The sequence below is a fragment of the Phyllobates terribilis genome, unplaced genomic scaffold (genome assembly GCF_046119375.1).
Source record: "Phyllobates terribilis strain yellow unplaced genomic scaffold, ASM4611937v1 Scaffold_9__5_contigs__length_417890890, whole genome shotgun sequence".
Classification (NCBI taxonomy): Eukaryota; Metazoa; Chordata; class Amphibia; order Anura; family Dendrobatidae; genus Phyllobates; species Phyllobates terribilis.
In genome coordinates, this window is record NW_027362769.1 from 360,911,891 (window position 1) to 360,933,242 (window position 21,352).

Genomic DNA, 21,352 nt, shown 5'->3' on the forward strand with positions numbered 1-21,352 from the left:
AGCCACAGCTCTGATGGAGACGAGAGAGGACACAGGAGCAGCCACAGCTCTGATGGAGACGAGAGAGGACACAGGAGCAGCCACAGCTCTGATGGAGACGAGAGAGGACACAGGAGCAGCCACAGCTCTGATGTAGACGGGAGAGGACACAGGAGCAGCCACAGCTCTGATGTAGACGGGAGAGGACACAGGAGCAGCCACAGCTCTGATGGAGACGAGAGAGGACACAGGAGCAGCCACCGCTCTGATGTAGACGGGAAAGGACACAGGAGCAGCCACCGCTCCGATGTAGACGGGAGAGGACACAGGAGCAGCCACCGCTCCGATGTAGACGGGAGAGGACACAGGAGCAGCCACCGCTCTGATGTAGACGGGAGAGGACACAGGAGCAGCCACCGCTCTGATGTAGACGGGAGAGGACACAGGAGCAGCCACAGCTCCGATGTAGACGGGAGAGGACACAGGAGCAGCCACAGCTCTGATGGAGACGGGGTGGTGGCTCTTAGAAGAGCCTTTGGGGTGATGGCGGAGCAGCAGACGGAGCAGATCACTTGGCGCTGGTGTACTTGGTGACGGCCTTGGTGCCCTCGGACACGGCGTGCTTGGCCAGCTCTCCGGGCAGCAGCAGGCGCACGGCGGTCTGGATCTCCCGGGAGGTGATGGTGGAGCGCTTGTTGTAGTGAGCCAGGCGGGAGGATTCCCCTGCGATGCGCTCGAAGATGTCGTTGACGAAGGAGTTCATGATGCCCATGGCCTTGGAGGAGATGCCGGTGTCGGGGTGGACCTGCTTCAGCACCTTGTACACGTAGATGGCGTAGCTCTCCTTCCTGCTCTTCCTACGTTTCTTGCCGTCCTTCTTCTGAGTCTTAGTGACGGCTTTCTTGGAGCCCTTCTTGGGCGCTGGCGCAGACTTGGCGGGATCAGGCATGGTGAGTATACAACGATCACAACTCCGAGAAGAGAGAACAATGTTCCTGCTCCTCCAGCGCAGCGGTATTTATAGCCACACATGCAAATGAGCACTGCCGCCTGCTCCTCTCCTACTGGGTAAGAAAGTCATGTGACCTGTGTAAGCTGCGCCCTCTGCGTCTTATTGGTGTTTCCACACAGGGTCGTCTCCAGGTTTTTATGGGCCCCGGGCGAAAGAGTCTCAGTGGGCCCCTTTAACACATACCACATTCATGATGCAGAGATACGGAGGAGATATATATATAGTACAATGCAAAGATTTCACTTCTTACATTACATGAGTGATATCTATTGTAAATTCCACAATAGCTCAGAAACCGGTGAATCGCTCCACACAGAATACTGGCCCCAATATAAGGCTCCATACAGAATACTGGCCCCCATATAACGTTCCACACGGGATACAGGTCCCCTTATAACGCTCCATACAGGATACTGGCCCCCATATAATGCTGCATGCAGGCTGTTACCCCCCACATAATGCCCCATACAGGCTGTCCCCCCCTTATAATGCTCCATGCAGGCTGTTACCCCCCACATAATGCCCCATACAGCCGCCCCCTTTTAATGCTCCATGCAGGCTGTTACCCCCCACATAATGCCCCATACAGGCTGACCCCCCTTATAATGCTCCATGCAGGCTGTTCCCCCCCACATAATGCACTATGCAGGCTGACCCCCCCCCTTTATAATGCCCCATGCAGGCTGTTCCCCACCTTATAATGCCCCATGCAGGATGTCACCCCCCCTCTTTATAATGCCCCATGCAGGATGCCCCCCCCCCCTCTCTTTATAATGGCCAATGCAGGATGCCCCCCCCCCCTCTCTTTATAATGCCCCATGCAGGATGCCCCCCCTCTCTTTATAATGCCCCATGCAGGATGCCCCCCCCCCCCCTCTCTTTATAATGCCCCATGCAGGCGCTCCGGTCTATCTGGCCGCTGTGCTGGAGTATCTGACTGCTGAGATCCTGGAATTGGCCGGCAATGCCGCCCGGGACAACAAGAAGACCCGCATCATCCCCCGTCACCTGCAGCTGGCGGTGCGCAATGACGAGGAGCTCAACAGGCTGCTGGGTGGGGTGACCATTGCCCAGGGAGGCGTCCTGCCCAACATCCAGGCCGTGCTGCTGCCCAAGAAGACCGAGAGCAGCAAGGCGAGCAAGAGCAAGTGAGCGCCGCTCCTCCACATCTGTCCGAACAACCAAAGGCTCTTCTAAGAGCCACCACATCCTCCTCATCAGAGCCGGCACCGCTGGTGGATAAGAGAACCATCGCCTGCAGCGTCAGATAGAACTACACGATACATTGTTTACTATAGAGTAGAAGCATTAAATGCACAGGTAGATCCTGCTACTTGTTACTGGTGTGGTGATGGTGCAGTGATCTAGTATATTCAGCAGTGTACAAGGGATGACTGGTAAATATTTGCGTAGGGGACGGTTAAGCATGGAGTCCAGTCAATTTTTTTTTTTATTTCATTTAACCTATAAATTGGACGATTACTTTGCTTGGGTTTTCTGAGCTCCACACAATTCTCATGTAGGGGGAGAGGGGGTTAATTCCAATCAGTGCCGTTATCTGTATATTCAGCAGTGATCTGATGCTTCTCCGCTCCATCTACACGTGCAGGAGGCTCCTCACTCACCCGTGTATTATTCTTTGCGGATTCCCTGTGGTGTCAGTTCCGATCCCACCACAGACTAAGACAAGTCTCTCATGTTCTACCAGGAGCCTGATGTGAGCGCTGCGGGTCTGTAGTGGGGGAAGGAGCCGCTTGTGTAAAGCATGTGTGTGATCAGCAGTCACACGGCCACTAAGGAGTTAAACGGAGGAGGAAACCCCTATATCTGGTTACTACTCATTGCCTAAACAGATCCGCGGTCATCACATAGCAGTCTACATACCGGGTACACAGGGCGGCCATCCATCCAGCTGCCTCATGCAGTGAATATTTGCTGCATCCTACACTGATCTGAAAAAATATCATGTAGCAGAATCAACACATTCATCTCATGGCAAGACTTGGATTTCTGTTCTGTAATAACCGCATCACAACACTGTATGAACAGAGCTATATGTATCACCACTTCCCCGCATCCACTGTGTGTAATAGTTATGTTATAGATCCATAAGAAGACACATCACATCACCCAAAGTCAGCGGTGTCAGCTCTAGAAGTGAAAGACTGCGGAGGAGACACACCAGCACATGTCAGGAGTGTATAACAGACACGTCCCAGGCCGTAACAGCTACCAATATTACAGGCAGCCGCACAAAGGATCTCGTACCCTGCACATACACTGAGCCTGGTACTAATCAGGGCCCAATAACTGCAGAATCTTAGGTTTTTATACAGAGAAAAAAAAAACGAACTCCCCATTGGAGGTGGGGGCGTAATTGAAGAAAGGGATCCAATTGGAAAGGCAGGTTAGTCTTCCCTGGTCAGGATCTTTGTCCCCAAAACTGAATGTGCTGCAATCTGCCGAAAAGGTTACCAGTCTCCAGATCACATCCCAGCATCTGGATAGAGCGATTACACTATATGCATCAACCAGCGACCAGAGCGTCGCTGAACCCCGAGTCTTCTATCAGTGAATACTGCTCCCCTAGTCCGAGAAACCTAGAGAATGTGGAGTTACTGGAGATAGAGATCGTTATAATCAACACAAAGATCGTCCTATACAACTGTTTACATTAACACTAATGGGTTAACTCTGATCCGGGATTCCGGTTAATGTCATGTGATGTGTATGGCGGTTGGTTCTGTGACTTGATGATTGGTTGGTTGAAAGATTTGAAATTTCCGCTTTGTGGCTGATTTTTTCATGCAGTATGTGGTCAGTACTGGCGACTGTAGGACGATCTGTGTTGTGTAACGATCGCTTGCTCTAGACTGCCTCTGGATACTAGGTCTCTAGGTTTTCCGGATTAGGGGAGCAGTATTCTGATAGAAGACCCGGGGTTCAGCGAAGGTTAATGGGTATAAAGACTGAAGCCGCATCAACCAGATGAGATGGTGTCTTGTCTGCTCCCCCAGTCTTTCACCTCTGGAGCTGACACCGCTGACTTCGGGTGATGTTTCTTCTCATTGATCTATAACATAAATATTACACACGGGTGTATGGGGAGGGGGTGGTCGTACATATATACCTCTGTGCACACAGTCCATACCCGTTGTGATGCGTTTACCACAGAGCATTAGATCCAGGTCCTGCCTGAGATGAATGAGTTGATGCTAGTTGCTACATATTTCCGGATCAGATCCGTGTGGGTTACAGGTGGCAGCGAATATTCACAGTGAATATCGATGTATGAGTCAGCTGGATGGATGGACGCCCTGTGTACCTTGTATGTAGACTCCTATTTGATGACCGCTCCGCCATCACCCCGTCTACACCAGAGCTGTGGCTGCTGCTGTGTCCTCTCCAGTCTTTTGGCTCTCTAGTAGTAATCAGCCATTAAGGAATCTTAGCCATATGCCACATATTCATCCATATGAGCATACTGTACCCCTATAGGCAGGTACACACTGTATGGGGGCACTGCGGCTTCTATAAGGGTCCAAGATCCAGCAAATTGATCACTGTCCATTGGCGCACACAGATCTATGTGTATCTGGGGTTCATTTTTGGTTTGGTACAACCAAAGGCTCTTTTAAGCGTCACCACATGCTCATAAGAGCCGGCACCACTGATATCGGCCGATGGTCCACACTAGTGTCTACTAACACCTGCTCCAGACCGTATATAGATATAATTATGTACACACGATCCATACTATACTGCGATCACCATGGAGCAGAGGTTCATGGCGTGAAAAGAATATTTGATCCTGCTACATGTTACTGAGCGATATATACGGGGGATCTTGCTCATGAGCGGAGAAGCAAGATGTTCATATAATATTTAGTGCGGCTACTTCTAAGCCATTCCATAAAATTCACAGCCTTCCACGCTACACGGTTGACAATCATGCCCAAAGACGTGCAGCTGGCTTTCCGGATCTGTGCAGAGAGATTAGATCTGTCCCGATCACTGCACAGTCCTACTTCAATAAGATCATTCTATCTGCCGGTTATTTTGGCGCTGGGTTCTGAGAGCTGAACTCAATCTGCGGTTACAGGATGGCGGGAGAGGGGGCTCATCCCTGTCAGTGCTTCTATTTCGCTCCATCCACACAGGCAGGAGGCTCCTCATTCAGCCACGTAATGTTCTATCCGGATTCCCTGTGGTGTCAGCGCCGATCCTACCAAAGACCAACTAAAACAACAAGCCTTATATGTTCTTCCAGGAGCCTGATGTGAGCGCTCTGGATCCGGGGTGGGGGCAGTCGCCGCATCTGTAAAGCATGAATAAGCGGGGATCAGCAGACATACAGCCACTAAGGAGTTAAATGGAGAAAACCCCCCTGTATCGGGTGTTGGTCTGAGGTCTCGGCCATTGGCTGATCGCAGATCCGTTGGTGGCTTTGAATCACCCGCTCAGTCTTTTGTTCTAGGTCTGCCGGATTATTACCGGCCCCTCTGCTTGTAGTGGAGATTGCAATCCGAACAATCAGATCTGGGTGCAGCTCTACCCCACTGACAATACAGGGTCCTGCTCTCCGGAGCAATCTGTCCCCGCAAACACGGTGACCGTTCTCCTGATCGGCCGGTGAAGGATAAGCCGCCATTATTGTTCTGGTGAGAATATTCAGAGGCCGCCATCCATCCCAGAACGCGGTCATCACATAGGAATCTACATACCGGGTACACAGGGCGTCCATCTACCCATCCAGCTGCCTCATACATCAATATTTAGTGAATATTTGCTGCTCACTGGAACCCACACGGATCTGGCGTGGAAATATGTAGCAGAATCACATTCTGCAGGACCTGGATCCAATGTTCTGTAGTAACCGCGGATCAGTGTTATCTCACTAGTGTTAGAATTACTGTCCGCCGTTCTCCCCAATATGGGAAGAACAAAACTTACACTGATGAGAACCGGACACCTGAGCGATCTACCAGCCAGAATACAGAGATCACCAGTGCACAGTAGAGATCAGCTCCCGGCACAGCAACAGGAGATTGTAGCCTCTCACTTAGAAGATGTGGTGGCTCTGAAAAGAGCCTTTGGGTTGTCAGGATGGAGCAGAGAATACAATTAACCTCCGAAGCCGTAGAGAGTGCGGCCCTGGCGCTTGAGCGCGTACACCACGTCCATAGCGGTGACGGTCTTCCTCTTGGCGTGCTCGGTGTAGGTGACGGCGTCACGGATCACGTTCTCCAGGAAGACTTTCAGGACACCGCGAGTCTCTTCATAGATGAGGCCGGAGATGCGCTTGACGCCTCCTCTGCGAGCGAGACGGCGGATGGCAGGCTTGGTGATGCCCTGGATGTTATCACGGAGCACCTTCCTGTGCCGCTTGGCACCGCCCTTCCCGAGACCTTTCCCTCCTTTACCGCGACCAGTCATCTTCTGAGCAGAAAGCAATGCTAAAACAAACGGGCTCCTAATTTATATAGCGTATGGGTGGACCAGAGAGAGGACTGCAGAGATGACGCGAATCCCGGGCGGCTCTTACAGAATCTACATTAGCTCCTCCTTCCTCTGCTGATTGGCTGAACACTGAACTGTTGGGGAGTTTGAATTTCCCGCTCATTGTGCAGTTTCCGCAGCGTCTAATATATATTTTTCCCTGTGATGAGAAATGTGTCAGATACAGTCTATAAATAAAAGGGCAGACACGACACCAACCTCCTGCAAGTGAGATGCAGCTGAGTAGAAGCATCAGATCACTGCTGAAAATACAGATAGCGGCACTGACAGTGATTAACCCCCACTTCCATCATACCAGCATATTCCTAACATGCTATTCACATCTCCATGGTCATTTCCGCATCTTACTACTCCCCTCATCATCCCTTGCCATGGCTTCATTCTGTACAATCTACATGTATTAATACATGTGACATTCTGGCTGCTCCCGGTGACTAATCTATAGGATCCTGACTGAGCTCTGTGACGTTTCCAAAACGGGCTTGTCACTTCTGATAGAATTGCTCTTGGGGTGCGGTGATTTGCCAGGAGCAGCAGCATGTGACCATGCCTGGACACGATCAGAGGAGGATTGTGGCAGCCAGGATTATTGCCTCTTCTAAGGACAGTGCAGGGAGGAAGCCGCGGTCAGCAGCACTGCTCCGATACTAAATATTTTGCCACCACTGGGATTTTCCGCTCATCAGAAATGACAATATTTACTTTCTCCTAATAACACTTGTATTGTAATTGACAGAGATCATAAAACTCAGATATCACTTGTTTCTTCATTTGAGGATTTGCACTTAGAGAACATTTGTTATCTTCCTATAGAAGATAATGACAACAGCTCAGATTGGGCAAATAAAAAAGGAACCGTATAAATAACATAATCACTGAGCAGCTGATTGATTCTCATTCCAGTGGTCCCATATCCAATGGAGAATACACTGTGATCTGGAAGATGATTACATGAATGTGCTCAGTGGAGTTTATCTATAGACCGGACACTTCTCTTCACAGCAGAAGTAGTAACACAATTACATGTAGAAGCTGCGGAAACTACAAGGAGCGGGAAATTCAAACTCCCTAACGTCCTGTGTTCAGCCAATCAGCAGAGGAAGGGGAGGAGCTAATGTTAATAGTTACCGAATAGGAAGTTCCCGCTCAGGGGCTGATGGCTTTTTCTGTTCTTTGTCCTTCTGGATCACGTGGTTTCAGGACGGTCGGATATCAGGAAATTTGCTTGTGTTGAGCGATCAATGGTCTCTTGGTTCCATACAGGAATTTCTATCATTTCCAGGATCGAGGGAACAGTATCCGCTTTCTATAATACAAAGTGCAGAACTGATTCTAACAATGGTGACTCCATCACACCAGCAATATTCCGAGTGCCGGGAATATAAAGAAACGAGATACTGCAGTTTACAGAGAACTTTGAAAGAAGGAGGCGGGGATTTTATAAAATGTAGGTTAATATTATCTAGATAAACCTACTAGAGAGCTGCAGAGGATATTAGTCTCTTAATCCTGATGCGTTTCCAGGATCAGACCCGTGCGGCTGATAGGAGTCAGCGAGTGTTCACAGGAGATAGCGCTGGATAATGGACGTCCTATAATGATCGCATCATATACACCAAGAAATCTGCGCATTTATTCCTTCAAAACACAGTCCAGACTCCTAATACATTATATAAAGCTGATATTATTGGATGTGCGGCAGGATCGGTGCGAAAACTAGTGGGGATACGAATATTAAGTGGTTGAATGAGTAGAATGTACTTCGTGTAGTCATCAGATCATTTCTACACACCCATATAACGGCATTGGAGGGAATAATCTCCCCAGATACCAACTGCAGACTGAGAAGAGAACTGAGCGCCCCTGATGTTACTGAGCACAAGTGAACACTCAGCAGAATATGAAGCAGATGTGAGGGATCAGCTCGTTATTATGGAGGATTTGGTGGCCCTGAAAAGAGCCTTTGTGTTATAGTCAGACGTGTAGGACGGATCTAAGCTCTCTCCCCACGGATCCGGCGGGCCAGCTGGATGTCTTTGGGCATGATGGTGACCCTCTTAGCGTGGATCGCGCACAGATTTGTGTCCTCAAACAGCCCCACCAGATAAGCCTCGCTGGCCTCCTGCAGCGCCATGACGGCCGAGCTCTGGAAGCGGAGATCGGTCTTGAAGTCCTGGGCGATTTCTCTCACCAGGCGCTGGAAGGGAAGCTTACGGATCAGCAGCTCGGTGGACTTCTGGTAACGGCGGATCTCACGGAGAGCGACTGTCCCTGGCCGGTAGCGGTGAGGCTTCTTCACTCCGCCAGTGGCGGGAGCGCTTTTCCTGGCGGCCTTAGTGGCCAGCTGCTTGCGGGGAGCTTTCCCTCCGGTGGATTTACGAGCTGTCTGCTTAGTTCTGGCCATAGCTCTGTATAGAGGAGAACAGAAGTGGTGAGAGGAGCGGAGAGAGCGGGATATTTATACTCCTCTGCTCCTGTTACCGCGTCATGTGAACACACCCCCTACAACTCTATTGGCTAGTTCAAAAATTAAACTAAGGCCCCAAAATAGTGTGATATCCGCGACCAATCATTATTCACAAAATCATCCCAACGCCCATTAATCCCGCCCTCAAAAAGAGGGGCAGGGTCTCTGTTCTCTCTTTTCTGGCTGCGGATACTGGCACAGGGTCACACCATGTCTACATGCGGCTTCTACAGCAGGAGCCGCCGTCGTCACTGTTCTTCTATGTCACCAGTACACGGAGCTGTACAGGGTCTACTCTATCATCAGTCAAATCACTGGTTCTCCAATTCTCACATCGAAGTAATAACCGCACACTAATCCTTTCACTAATAAAGACGCAGGTTACAAGTGGTGATTGATTAGGATGATGTAAGAATTAGATTTCTGTAGGACATCGGCCCCTTCCCTCCATTGATTACACTGATCGGTCACCTGCACTGGTGTGATCGGGACACAGCGCAGCTCTATGCGGAGATGTGGGGAAAAGCTTATTCATTATAACACTGGAGCCGCTCCCTGTACACACTATAATCTAGAAGCGGCAGGATATACGGGCACTGATCATACAGATCTGCCGGGGACAAAGTGGTGGCACTGATCATACAGCTCTGCCGGGGACAAGGTGGTGGCACTGATAATACAGCTGTGCCGGGGACAAGGTGGTGGCACTGATCATACAGCTCTGCCGGGGACAAGGTGGTGGCACTGATAATACAGCTGTGCCGGGGACAAGGTGGTGGCACTGATCATACAGCTCTGCCGGGGACAAGGTGGTGGCACTGATCATACAGCTATGCAGGGGACAAGGTGGTGGCACTGATCATACAGCTATGCAGGGGACAAGGTGGTGGCACTGATCATACAGCTATGCAGGGGACAAGGTGGTGGCACTGATCATACAGCTCTGCCGGGGACAAGGTGGTGGCACTGATCATGCAGCTATGCAGGGGACAAGGAGGTGGCACTGACCATACAGCTCTGCAGCGGACAAGATGGTGGCACTGATTATACAGCTATGCAGGGGACAAGGTGGTGGCACTGATCATACAGCTATGCAGGGGACAAGGTGGTGGCACTGATCATACAGCTCTGCCGGGGACAAGGTGGTGGCACTGATCATACAGCTATGCAGGGGACAAGGTGGTGGCACTGATCATACAGCTATGCAGGGGACAAGGTGGTGGCACTGATCATGCAGCTATGCAGGGGACAAGGAGGTGGCACTGACCATACAGCTCTGCAGCGGACAAGATGGTGGCACTGATTATACAGCTCTGCAGCGGACGAGGTGGTGGCACTGATCATACAGCTCTACAGGGGACAAGGTGGTGGCTCTGATCATACAGCTCTGCAGGGGACAAGGTGGTGGCTCTGAAAAGAGCCTTTGTGGTGTAATAACAGGGCAGCTTTGGATTATTTCTTAGCTGCGGGCTTCTTTGCTTTAGCTGCCTTCTTAGCAGGACTCTTGGCAGCTTTGGGTTTAGCAGCTTTCTTAGCCGGACTCTTCGTCACCTTCTTGGGCTTCGGAGCGGCCTTTGGCTTCTTGGGGCTCTTGGCCGCCTTCTTGGCAGCTGCTGCGGGCTTCTTGGCCTTTTTCGGGCTCTTCTTGGCCGCGGTCGGAGCCTTCTTGGGTTTCCTCGGAGACTTGGCGGCTTTCTTGGCTGCAGCGGGTTTCTTGGGCTTGGTCGCAGCTGCTGACTTCCTCTTGGCCGCTTTGTCCTTAGTCTCCTGCTGCTTCTTGTTCAGCTTGAAGGACCCGGAGGCGCCGCTGCCCTTCACCTGGAGGAGGGCGCCCTTGGTGACCAGAGACTTGACGGCCAGCTTCAGGCGGCTGTTGTTCTTCTCTACATCGTATCCTCCGGCAGACAGAGCCTTCTTCAGGGCGGCCAGAGACACCCCACTGCGCTCCTTAGAGGCGGACACGGCTTTCACGATCAGATCGGAGACGCCGAGACCGGAGGATTTCTTGCTTTTCTTGGCGCCCCCGGCGGCGGATTTCTTCGGCTGCTTCTTGGATTTGGCGGCCGGTTCTGCGGGAGGGGGAGCGGCGGCTGGTGCGGTCTCGGCCATCGTGTGCTGCGGAACTAGAACACAAATATCTCCTGATAGGAAAACACTGAGGCCGGAGCTGGAGGCGCCTGTTATATGTACAGGCTTACTGCGCACTGATTGGCTGCTGAGCAGCATCGTCCTGAGCATCTATTGGCTGACACTGACACAGGCCCCGCCTCCTCCCAGCTGAGCCCGAGTGAAGCTCCGCTCTCCCCTTGTGCTTCCCTGCCCGGGATAAAAGCCCTTTACCGGCTAACACCGGACAGCAGAGCGCGCTTTCTCCGTCGCTTCCTCTTCTCCATCATCTCCACTGACCGTTTGTAGCCGTCACCAGCAGAGATGCCGGGAAAGAGCCGAGAGGAGGTCCCGGGATCATCGCCGCCGTCCTCCCGATCTGCGCATCACTGTGTATCCGGGGAGATAAAACTGCTGCGGGAGCTCGTTCCTCCTATTCCCGGCTCTTGTCACCATCACAGGGATCTTTACTACAATATCCATCGTACAGGAAGCGGATTGTACGATGTGGGGACGACCTGGAGCTGCTGAGAGCCCAGAAGGGTAACACAGGCGATGGCCTCCGCTGACTGCCACCTCCCTGACCTGTAATATAAGTACACCCCGAATGTGCAGAGTATTGGGGGGTGAACACGTATCCACATCAGTAGATGATCCACATAGGGGGCTGATTGCAATCACCTGTGTAATATCGTGTCTGACCCTGTGTGAAGCTGTGACGCTGCGGCTGGTAAAGGAGGGAAGAGCTCTGATAAGGCGCCAGCTTCACAATGCAACTCATCCCCCAACCAAACACATAAACATCTCCGGTGAGATAACTGTGAGATATTAATGTATTTATGTGACCCCACTATTGTGTAAAATTTGAAATACTGAGAGAAGACACAAAATGCAGCGTCTACACACAGAGCACAGCTGTATATAGTGCACAGACTGCACAACTCCACATCTGTACAGCCCAGATCAGCAGCCTTATAAGTGTCACTGATAATAGAGCAGTGTGTACAGTATATAGAGCAGTGTGTACAGTATATAGAGCAGCCTGTACAGTATGTAGAGCAATGTGTACAGTATATAGAGCAGTGTGTACAGTATATAGAGCAGCCTGTACAGTATGTAGAGCAATGTGTACAGTATATAGAGCAGTCTGTATAGTATATAGAGTAACTCAAAGTATTTAGAGTAGCTTGTAAAGTATATAAAGCAGTGAGTACAGTATATAAAGCAGTGTGTGCAGTATATAAAGCAGTGTGTGCCGTACATAGAACAGCCTGCACTGTATTTAATTTGCGTGGGGGTATGAATCTCACACGCTGAAGGAGCCACGTTCATTATACTGTATGTATTATCTCCCACATAAGACCAGTAAGAGCGAACAACATCTCCAGAAATCTGTGGGGGCTGCACAAAGAGAACAGACAAGGTACCAGTATATTTCAGGAGTTTACAAGCAGACACATGGTCACTAAGGAGTTAAATGGAGGAACCCCTCTGTATCGGGTAGTGGTCGGCGTCTGCCTATGTCTTTTGGTCATTGGATGATCACAGATCCGTTAGCGGTTTTGCGTTTCCCGCTCAGTAGCTGTATTTTGTCCGTCTGATTATTTCCGGCTCCTTTTTTGTAGCGGAGATCGCAATCTGGTCTGGGGGCAGCTCTCCCCCACTGAGGATACAGAGACCAGGGGGCATCGTACTCTGCATATAAACCGAGCCGGATACAAGCCCAGTCCTAAATCACAGGATCTTAGGTCTCCATAGAGAATAAACTTCACTCCGTCATTCAAGGTTTTCTCCAAGCAGCACTCGGAACATCGCTACTGATGGGAGCAGGAATGTACCTTGTATTACAGAAAGCGGATACTGCTTCCATAACTCGGGAGATCTACAGATTCCTGTATAGGACGCAGTGAACCGCTCATAGACTTTAGATCATTCCAAAAACACACTATTAATGGTAATAACTCTTCAGTGCCAGAATTCTGAAACGTCTTTCTCAATAATGAGTCATCAAATTAATTCCTATTGAACAGCGTATAAAGCTTGTACTGTTATTCACACACGCACAGGGATTATTCCACAACAGGAGATTGTAGCCTCTCATCTAGAAGATGTGGTGGCTCTGAAAAGAGCCTTTGGGTTGTCAGGATGGAGCAGAGAATACAATTAACCTCCGAAGCCGTAGAGAGTGCGGCCCTGGCGCTTGAGCGCGTACACCACGTCCATAGCGGTGACGGTCTTCCTCTTGGCGTGCTCGGTGTAGGTGACGGCGTCACGGATCACGTTCTCCAGGAAGACTTTCAGGACACCGCGAGTCTCTTCATAGATGAGGCCGGAGATGCGCTTGACGCCTCCTCTGCGAGCGAGACGGCGGATGGCAGGCTTGGTGATGCCCTGGATGTTATCACGGAGCACCTTCCTGTGCCGCTTGGCACCGCCCTTCCCGAGACCTTTCCCTCCTTTACCGCGACCAGACATCTTCCCTTAGAGATCAGAAATCAATGCTGAAACGTCACTGATTCCTTTTTTATATAGCGTATAGGTGGACCAGAGAGAGGACTGCAGAGAGGAGGAGGTTCCCGGGCGGGTCTTACAGAATCTACATTAGCTCCTCCTTCCTCTGCTGATTGGCTGAACACAGAACTGTTGGGGAGTTTGAATTTCCCGCTCATTGTGCAGTTTCTGCAGTTCTTTCCAGCTTCTGCTCTATGTAACTTATTTCCCTGTGAAGAGAAATATCACAAATATTGTCATCACCTTTCCAGATCATGGTGGAGAAATCTAATCAATGAAATTCATAGTTGGAGAAATAACCTGACAATCATAAAGGGAAATTAATATATTTTTATAGCATGAATACAAAATCACTGAGGATCACAGTTCACAGATCACAGATGTGAAGAGCAAGAAAATCAACAACAACAAAAAATTACAGAATGTAGTGCCAAATATAATTAACCAGATCTTTGTTGAAATTTCCACTGAGCCCTAAAAAAAAACACTTTTACAGATTTAGTGATACCACATATGTGTATTTTTTATTTTTTAAGTTACTCTGATTTAAATGAGGGTAAAGTAGAAGTGATTCTACCCTGTGATCATCTGTTTGCTTGTACTATGCACAGCGCTGTATAAAGCTATAGTATATAGCTTAATAAACAACACTCACCAGGTGCTAGATGTTACCTGCCGAATATGAGAAGTGACACACATAATGATTATAAAATATACATATTATTGCCAATTTTTTTAAAACACATAAAATAGGAAAGGATGCTAAAAAAAAAAAATACACTGGTGCTCAACCTTATATATTGTCTATACAAATCTGCAACAGATACAATTAATTTATAGCCTAGGGACGTCAAATCACTAATAATAATAATAATAATAATGAACCCAATATAATGCTCCATACAGAATAATGGACCCCATGTAATGCTTCAAACAGAAAAATGGACCCCATATAATGCTCCATACAGAATAATGGGCTTCATATAATGCTCCATACAGAATAATTGACCCCATATAATGCTCCATACAGAACAATGGGCCTCATACAATGATCCATACAGAATAATGGACAACATATAATGCTCCATACTATATAATGGACCATATACAGTATAGTACTCCATACAGAATAATGGACCCCATATAATGCTTCATACAGAATAATGGGCCTCATATAATGCTCCATACAGAATAATGGACCTCATATTATGCTCCATACAGAATAAAGGGCCTCATATAATGATACATACAGAATAATGGACCCCATATAATAATCCATACAGAATAATGGACCCCATATATTGCTCCATACAGAACAATGGGCCTCATATAATGTTCCATACAGAATAAAGGACCTCATATAATGCTCCATACAGAATAATTGGCCTCATATGATGATCCATACAGAATAGAGGGCCTCACATAATGCTACATACAGAATAATGGACCCAATATATTGCTCCATACAGAATAATGGGCCTCATATAATGCTCCATACAGAATAATGGACCCCATATAATGCTCCATACAGAATAATGGGCCTCATATAATGCTCTATGCGGAATAATAGACCCCATATAATGCTTCATACTGTGTAATGGACACCATATTGTACTCCATACAGATTATTAGACCCCAAATAATGCTTCTTACAGAATAATGGGCCTCATATAATGCTCCATACAGAATAATGGACCCCATATAATTCCTCATACAGAATAATGAACCCCCATAAAATGCTCCATACGGTATAATGGACCCCATATAGTGCTCCATCCAGAATAATGGACCCCATATAATGCTTCATACAGAAAAATTGACCCCATATAATAATCCATACTGTATAATGGACCCCATATAATGCTTCATACAGAGTAATGGACCTCATATAATGCTCCATACAGATAATGGACCCAATATAATGCCCCATAAAGAATAATAGACCCCATATAATGCTTCATACAGAATAATTGACCCCATATAATGCTCCATACAGAATAATGGGCCTCATATATTGCTCCATACAGAACAATGGGCCTCATATAATGCTTCATACAAAATAATGGACCCCATATATTGCTCCATACAGAACAATTGGCCTCATGTGATGTGCCATACAGAATAATGGACCTCATATAATGCTCCATACAGAATAATGGGCCTAATATGATGCTCCATACAGAATAATGGGACTCATATAATGCTACATGCAGAATAATGGACCCCATATAATGCTCCATACAGAATAATGGGCCTCATATAATGCTCCATACAGAATAATGGACCCCATATCATTATATGGGGTCCATACTATATAGTGGACCCCATATAGTACTCCGTACAGAATAATTGAACCCATATAATGCTTCATACAGAATAAAGAACCCCATATAATGCTTCATACAGAAAAATGGTCCCCATATAGTGCTCCATACAAAATAGTGGAGCCCATATAGTACTCCATACAGAATAATGGACCCCATATAATGCCTCATACAGAATAATTTATCCCATATAGTGCCCATACAAAATAATGGACCCCATATAATGCTTCATACAGAAAAATGGACCCATATTATAATCCATACAGAATAATGGACCGCATATAATGCTTCATACAGAAAAATGGACCCCATATTATAATCCATACAGAATAATGGACTCCATATATTGCTCCATACAGAATAATGGGCCTCATATATTGCTCCATACAGAACAAAGGACCTCATATAATGTTACATACAGAATAATTGGTATATAAGGAAAAAAAGGGAATTTTCTGCCTACCATGCATATGCCATAAGGGTCCATTGGTGCACGGAAATACTTGATAGCAAATCCAGGGATGAGAACGCATAAGGTCTGCGTGACATATCGCGCTTTTTTAATGGAACTAATAAAATGGACGTTTTAACTTTACATTTCTTGTGATGGATACAGAGAAGGTGCTTGAGTTTTCTAAACTACTTCCTACTGCTTCTCATCCCTGGATTTGCTACCAAGGATTTCCGTGCACCAGTGGACCCTTATGGCATATGCATGGTAGGCTGAAGTTTCCCTTTTTTTCCTTATATACCTGTGATCATAGCAATTTTCGTGCCACCATCTTTGCCAGGGCCACTTTTATTTTACTCCATTTTTCATCACATTTATTGGTGGAGTCTTTTTGGTGTTCTCCTTCTTGTGGCTATTTAAGATGGACACTCCATAATGTTTTCTTCCCGTGGCTAATGAAGTTAGAATGGGAAAGGTTAATGATGTTTTCAGCAGCAATAAACCACAGTCTTATGATCCCAATGTGAATACTGTGTTTAAAGAGCTTGAACAAGCCATGACACAAAGATTAAACACATGGTGGGACTCCATAACTTTGCAGCGGTACTTAGACAATGATATGATCCCTATGTCGCAGCGTGCATCTTCTTACAGTCACCACTGTACTTACGAGAGCTTCAATCAGCAAGATATCTTGAGTAAACAGTATTTACTTCATACTGGTTAAACATGAGACACAATTCAGTGTCACGCAGTCCATGTGCTGCTGACATAACACATTCAGGAAAAAAAGAAAAAAAACACAGGAAGTAAAAACAACCAACATTTGAGAGCTTTCCTCCCCTCATTACAGCAAGCATATAATTTTACACACTATCGCCATCTACTGTCTGGTTAGTTTAAAGTCCTCCTTTCACTTATAATAAATCCTAATCTGTTGCATATGCCAACACCCTTTCTCAACAGTAAGGACTTATTCAATCAAACCCAACTTTTTTATTAGTCTCTCGTGTTTATCAGCATTCAACGCCTTCGTGAAGATGTCTGCTGTCATTTCTTCAGTAGGACAATACTCTAACTTCAAGACTCCTTGTTCCTGATGATCTCTCAAGAAATGATATTTCACATCAATATGCTTGGTTCTTGGATTGACTCTTTCCATCTGAGCAAGAACAAGACATCCTTGATTGTCCTCTTTCAGTTTTGTTGGTTCCAACTGTGGTTGTCCTAATTCTGTCAACAATTGTCTTAACCACAGTACTTTTTGACTCGCATGTGCTGCGGCAACATATTCTGCTTCTGTTGAAGACAGTGTCACAATTGACTGTTTCTTACTTGTCCAACTTATTGGTCCACCTGAGAGAAAAAAAATAAGTCCACTGATAGATTTTCTGTCAGTTGAATCTCCAGTCCAATCTGCATCAACATATCCTGTTAAAATGCAATTACCACTTGTAGGTAATTTCAGCTTAACATTGCTAGTTCCTTTCAAATAACGCATTACTCTCTTCACGGCATTCCAATCAGCTTTATTTGGTTTTGATACCTTTCTACTCAGGATTCCTACTGCTGCTGCGATGTCTGGTCTTGTAACGGTCGCTAGATACAGTAGTTTTCCTATTGCTGTTCTATATTCTTCATTATTTGGTAGAATATTTTTTTCACTGTTCATCCCTTTGAGATAATTAGTTTCCATTGGAGACTTTACTGTTTTTGCATCCTTTAATCCAAATTTTTCTGTTATGTCTTGAATCATGTGATTTTGATTCAGTAGGAAACTTCCGTCTTCTTCTCTTTCTACCTGTATTCCTAGGTACTGTTTCACATTTCCCAAGTCTTTGATTTCGAAATGTTGCATCAGGATTTTTAGAATGATTTCTTTATCCCTTTCTTGTTTAAAACAAATCAAAATGTCGTCTACATATATGAGTATATAAATCCATCTATTAATCAGCCTTTTTGTGTACAAGCATGGATCAGCTTTGCTTCTTTGAAATTTTTCATTTGTAAGTACTTTCGTGATTTTGTCATTCCACGCTTAAGCAGCTTGCTTTAAACCATATATGCTTTTCTGTAGTTTGCAAACTTTGTTTGGATTTCTTTCATCTTTGAATCCTGGAGGTTGTTCCATGTAATTGTCTTCTGTTAAATCTCCATTCAAAAAAGCTGTCTTTACATCCAGATGTCTCAGTTCCATCTGTTTCAATGCTGCAACTGTAAGTAAAGTTCTTATTGTAGTGTGTTTGACAACTGGAGCAAATGTCTCATCATAGTCTTCTCCATATTTTTGAGAATACCAATAGCTACGAGTCTTGCTCGGTCTCTTTCAGCTGTGCCATCTGTTTGGTATTTTACTTTAAAAATCCATTTACATCCTATGGCTTTTCTTCCTTCTGGCAAATCTGTTAGTGTCCATGTATTTGAATCATGCATGGATTTAATTTCTGTTTCTGTTGCTTCTATCCATTTATTAGCTTCTTCTTCAGGAAGTTTAGATATGTCTTCCCAAGAGGTAGGCTCATAGATTTTTCTTATGCTTGTCTTGTATGAGAGACGTTTTGGTGGTTTTCCTTTGTTCTCTCTCATTGAACATCTTGGTTCTGTGTCTGTTTGTAGTTGTGATTCTTCACTTTTAGTATTTTGTTCTTCATTGATTTCTACTTCTTTCTCATCAGATATTTCTTCAGTTATGTCAATATTGTTTATCTCATTTTTTGTTTCAGCTGAAATCATAATGTCTTCATTTAAATCTTCAATGAATGTCACACTGTTACTCACCGTAACTCTGTCTGTTTTGGGATCTAGGATTCTATATACTTTGCAATTTTCACTATATCCAACGAATATTCCTTCCATGGATCTGTTTTGAAGTTTGGAACCGTTTTTCTGTTGGAATGAAAATAAAAACTTTACATCCAAAAACTTTTAAATGATTGACACTTGGTTTCATACCTTGCCACAGTTCATATGGAGTTTTCGTCAGTTTTCTGGAAAAAAGTCGGTTCTGTAGATATGTAGCTGTCATTGCTGAATCACCCCAATATTCCTCTGGTAGTTTGGAATCCGTCAGCATACATCTTATCATTTCTGTTAGAGTTCTGTTTTTCCGTTCTGCTACTCCATTTTGTTCAGGTGTGTATGTAACAGTTTTCTGGTGTTTTATTTCATTTTGTCTTAAGTAGTCTTCTATTCTGTGACCTGTAAATTCACCTCCATTATCACTTCTGATGACAATTGGCTTCCTTTGAAATTTGTTACTTGATCTTGTTACATAGTCTACAAGTTTATCAAAAACTTCACTTTTGTTTTTAATTAAGTATGTGACTGTGTATCTTGAGTAGTCGTCTATAAAAGTCAACATGTATCTATTGCCTCCTGATGTAGTCACTTTCATGGGTCCACATACGTCAGTATGCACCAAATCAAGTGGTCTTTCGCTTTTCATCTCACTTTCTTTTGGAATAGATATCCTTGTGGCTTTGGATTTTATACAACATTCACATCTTACGGTAATTGAGCAATCTGATATCTTTAAATCTTTTGTCAATTCTTTTCTCTGTAGTTCCCTTATACTGTCAGGGTGTCTATGTCCTGTACGTCTGTTCCACATGTGAATACAGTTTTTGTGATCATGTGTACATACCTTCATCTGTTCCTTTGGTGTGTCAAAATGATATAATTGTTCATCTGCCTTGACTTTGGTGATCACCTTGTTTCCTGCAATAATTGCACACTAATTGTCTTTGAATTTTACTGTAAGTCCTTTTGCTGTTTAACCCTTTCACAGATAATCTGCCTTCCAATTTTGGAACATACAACACATCCTGTACAAGTCTCTTTGAATCTTGTCCGAACTTGTTTGAACAATTTAGCATACCTTCTCCGATACCTTCTGCGGTTATTTTGCTTCCATCTGCAAAATAAATGGCTTCTTTCTTATCTAAATCAAGATCAGTAAAGAAATTCTTGTCACTTGTCATATGACTCGTTGCTCCTGAATCAATAAACCAACCAAGTGATGATTTGTTGTCTGTTACTTTAAATGTGCCATTCCAATTATTCTCACATGAATCGGAAATTGAGTTTTTAACTTTCTGTGTATGCTTTTTATGTTGTTATTTTTGTTGTTCTGCTTTCCATATAGTACAGTCTTTCTTTAAATGACTTTTTTTCTTGGATCTGAAGCATTCTCTTGTCTCTTTATTATAGTGATTTTTAAATTCTGTAGCTTTAAGAGCATTTTCACTGTCCTTTCAGTAGAAGAATCATTTCTTTGTTCTTTTCTTCTCTGATATTCATCTATTTGTCTTGTTTTCACAAAATCTAATGTAATGTCAGTTTCTGGTCTCGTCTCGAGGGCATTTATCAAGGCTGTATACAAATCTGGTAAACTGCACAATAATATAGCTGCCACATGACTTTCTCTAATATCTTCACCAATAGATCTTAGCTGTGATATCACTTCCATCATTGAGAATATGTGTTTCTGCATGTCGTCATTTGCACTCAATCTCATACTGTAAAGCTTTCTTAATAAAAATAAGTTGTGATTCAAGCTAGGTCTTTCATACAGTTTTCTTAATACTTCCTTTTGCTGTTTCTTCATTTCTTATATGTATTAATTGAGCATCATCCACTAATAAGCTAATGGTGGCTCTCGCTTGTCTATTCTTCTTATCCCATGTCTAATTATCTTGATCTGGTCTTTCTGTAACAATTATTTCCCATAAATCATCCTTAGATAACAACATCTCTACTTTGAATTTTCATAACTGATCATTTTCACTATTCAGTTTAGCTACTGTGAATTTCAGTTCTGTGTTACTCATCATCTTTATATAGTCTTACTTGTTTAGAGAGTTGTACTGAAGAAATTCTCCTGTTTTTTCTTGCTGATAGTTCCTGTATGTCCTGCCTGTGTTGAATTCTCTGTAATTATATCCAGCTCCTGGGATCATGAATTTCTCTGTCACTCTGTATCT

General features: G+C 45.2%; 5 protein-coding genes across 5 annotated transcripts; all 5 read right to left on the reverse strand.

Moving 5' to 3' along the window:
- Positions 1–536: 536 nt before the first annotated feature.
- Positions 537–949, reverse strand: LOC141161105 (histone H2B 1.1-like). Its single transcript, XM_073645879.1, has one exon. The coding sequence runs from the start codon at positions 926–928 to the stop codon at positions 548–550; it is 381 nt and encodes a 126-aa protein (XP_073501980.1). The 5' UTR covers positions 929–949; the 3' UTR covers positions 537–547.
- Positions 950–6,115: 5,166 nt separating this feature from the next.
- LOC141161106 (histone H4) lies at positions 6,116–6,427 on the reverse strand. Its single transcript, XM_073645880.1, has one exon. The coding sequence runs from the start codon at positions 6,425–6,427 to the stop codon at positions 6,116–6,118; it is 312 nt and encodes a 103-aa protein (XP_073501981.1).
- A 2,077-nt stretch (positions 6,428–8,504) lies between these two features.
- LOC141161107 (histone H3) lies at positions 8,505–8,921 on the reverse strand. The gene has a single exon (XM_073645881.1). The coding sequence runs from the start codon at positions 8,913–8,915 to the stop codon at positions 8,505–8,507; it is 411 nt and encodes a 136-aa protein (XP_073501982.1). The 5' UTR covers positions 8,916–8,921.
- Positions 8,922–10,313: 1,392 nt separating this feature from the next.
- Positions 10,314–11,135, reverse strand: LOC141161108 (histone H1.11R-like). The gene has a single exon (XM_073645882.1). The coding sequence runs from the start codon at positions 11,085–11,087 to the stop codon at positions 10,431–10,433; it is 657 nt and encodes a 218-aa protein (XP_073501983.1). The 5' UTR covers positions 11,088–11,135; the 3' UTR covers positions 10,314–10,430.
- Positions 11,136–13,247: 2,112 nt separating this feature from the next.
- Positions 13,248–13,559, reverse strand: LOC141161109 (histone H4). Its single transcript, XM_073645883.1, has one exon. It carries the CDS (start codon positions 13,557–13,559, stop codon positions 13,248–13,250), a length of 312 nt encoding a protein of 103 aa, XP_073501984.1.
- Positions 13,560–21,352: the final 7,793 nt, after the last annotated feature.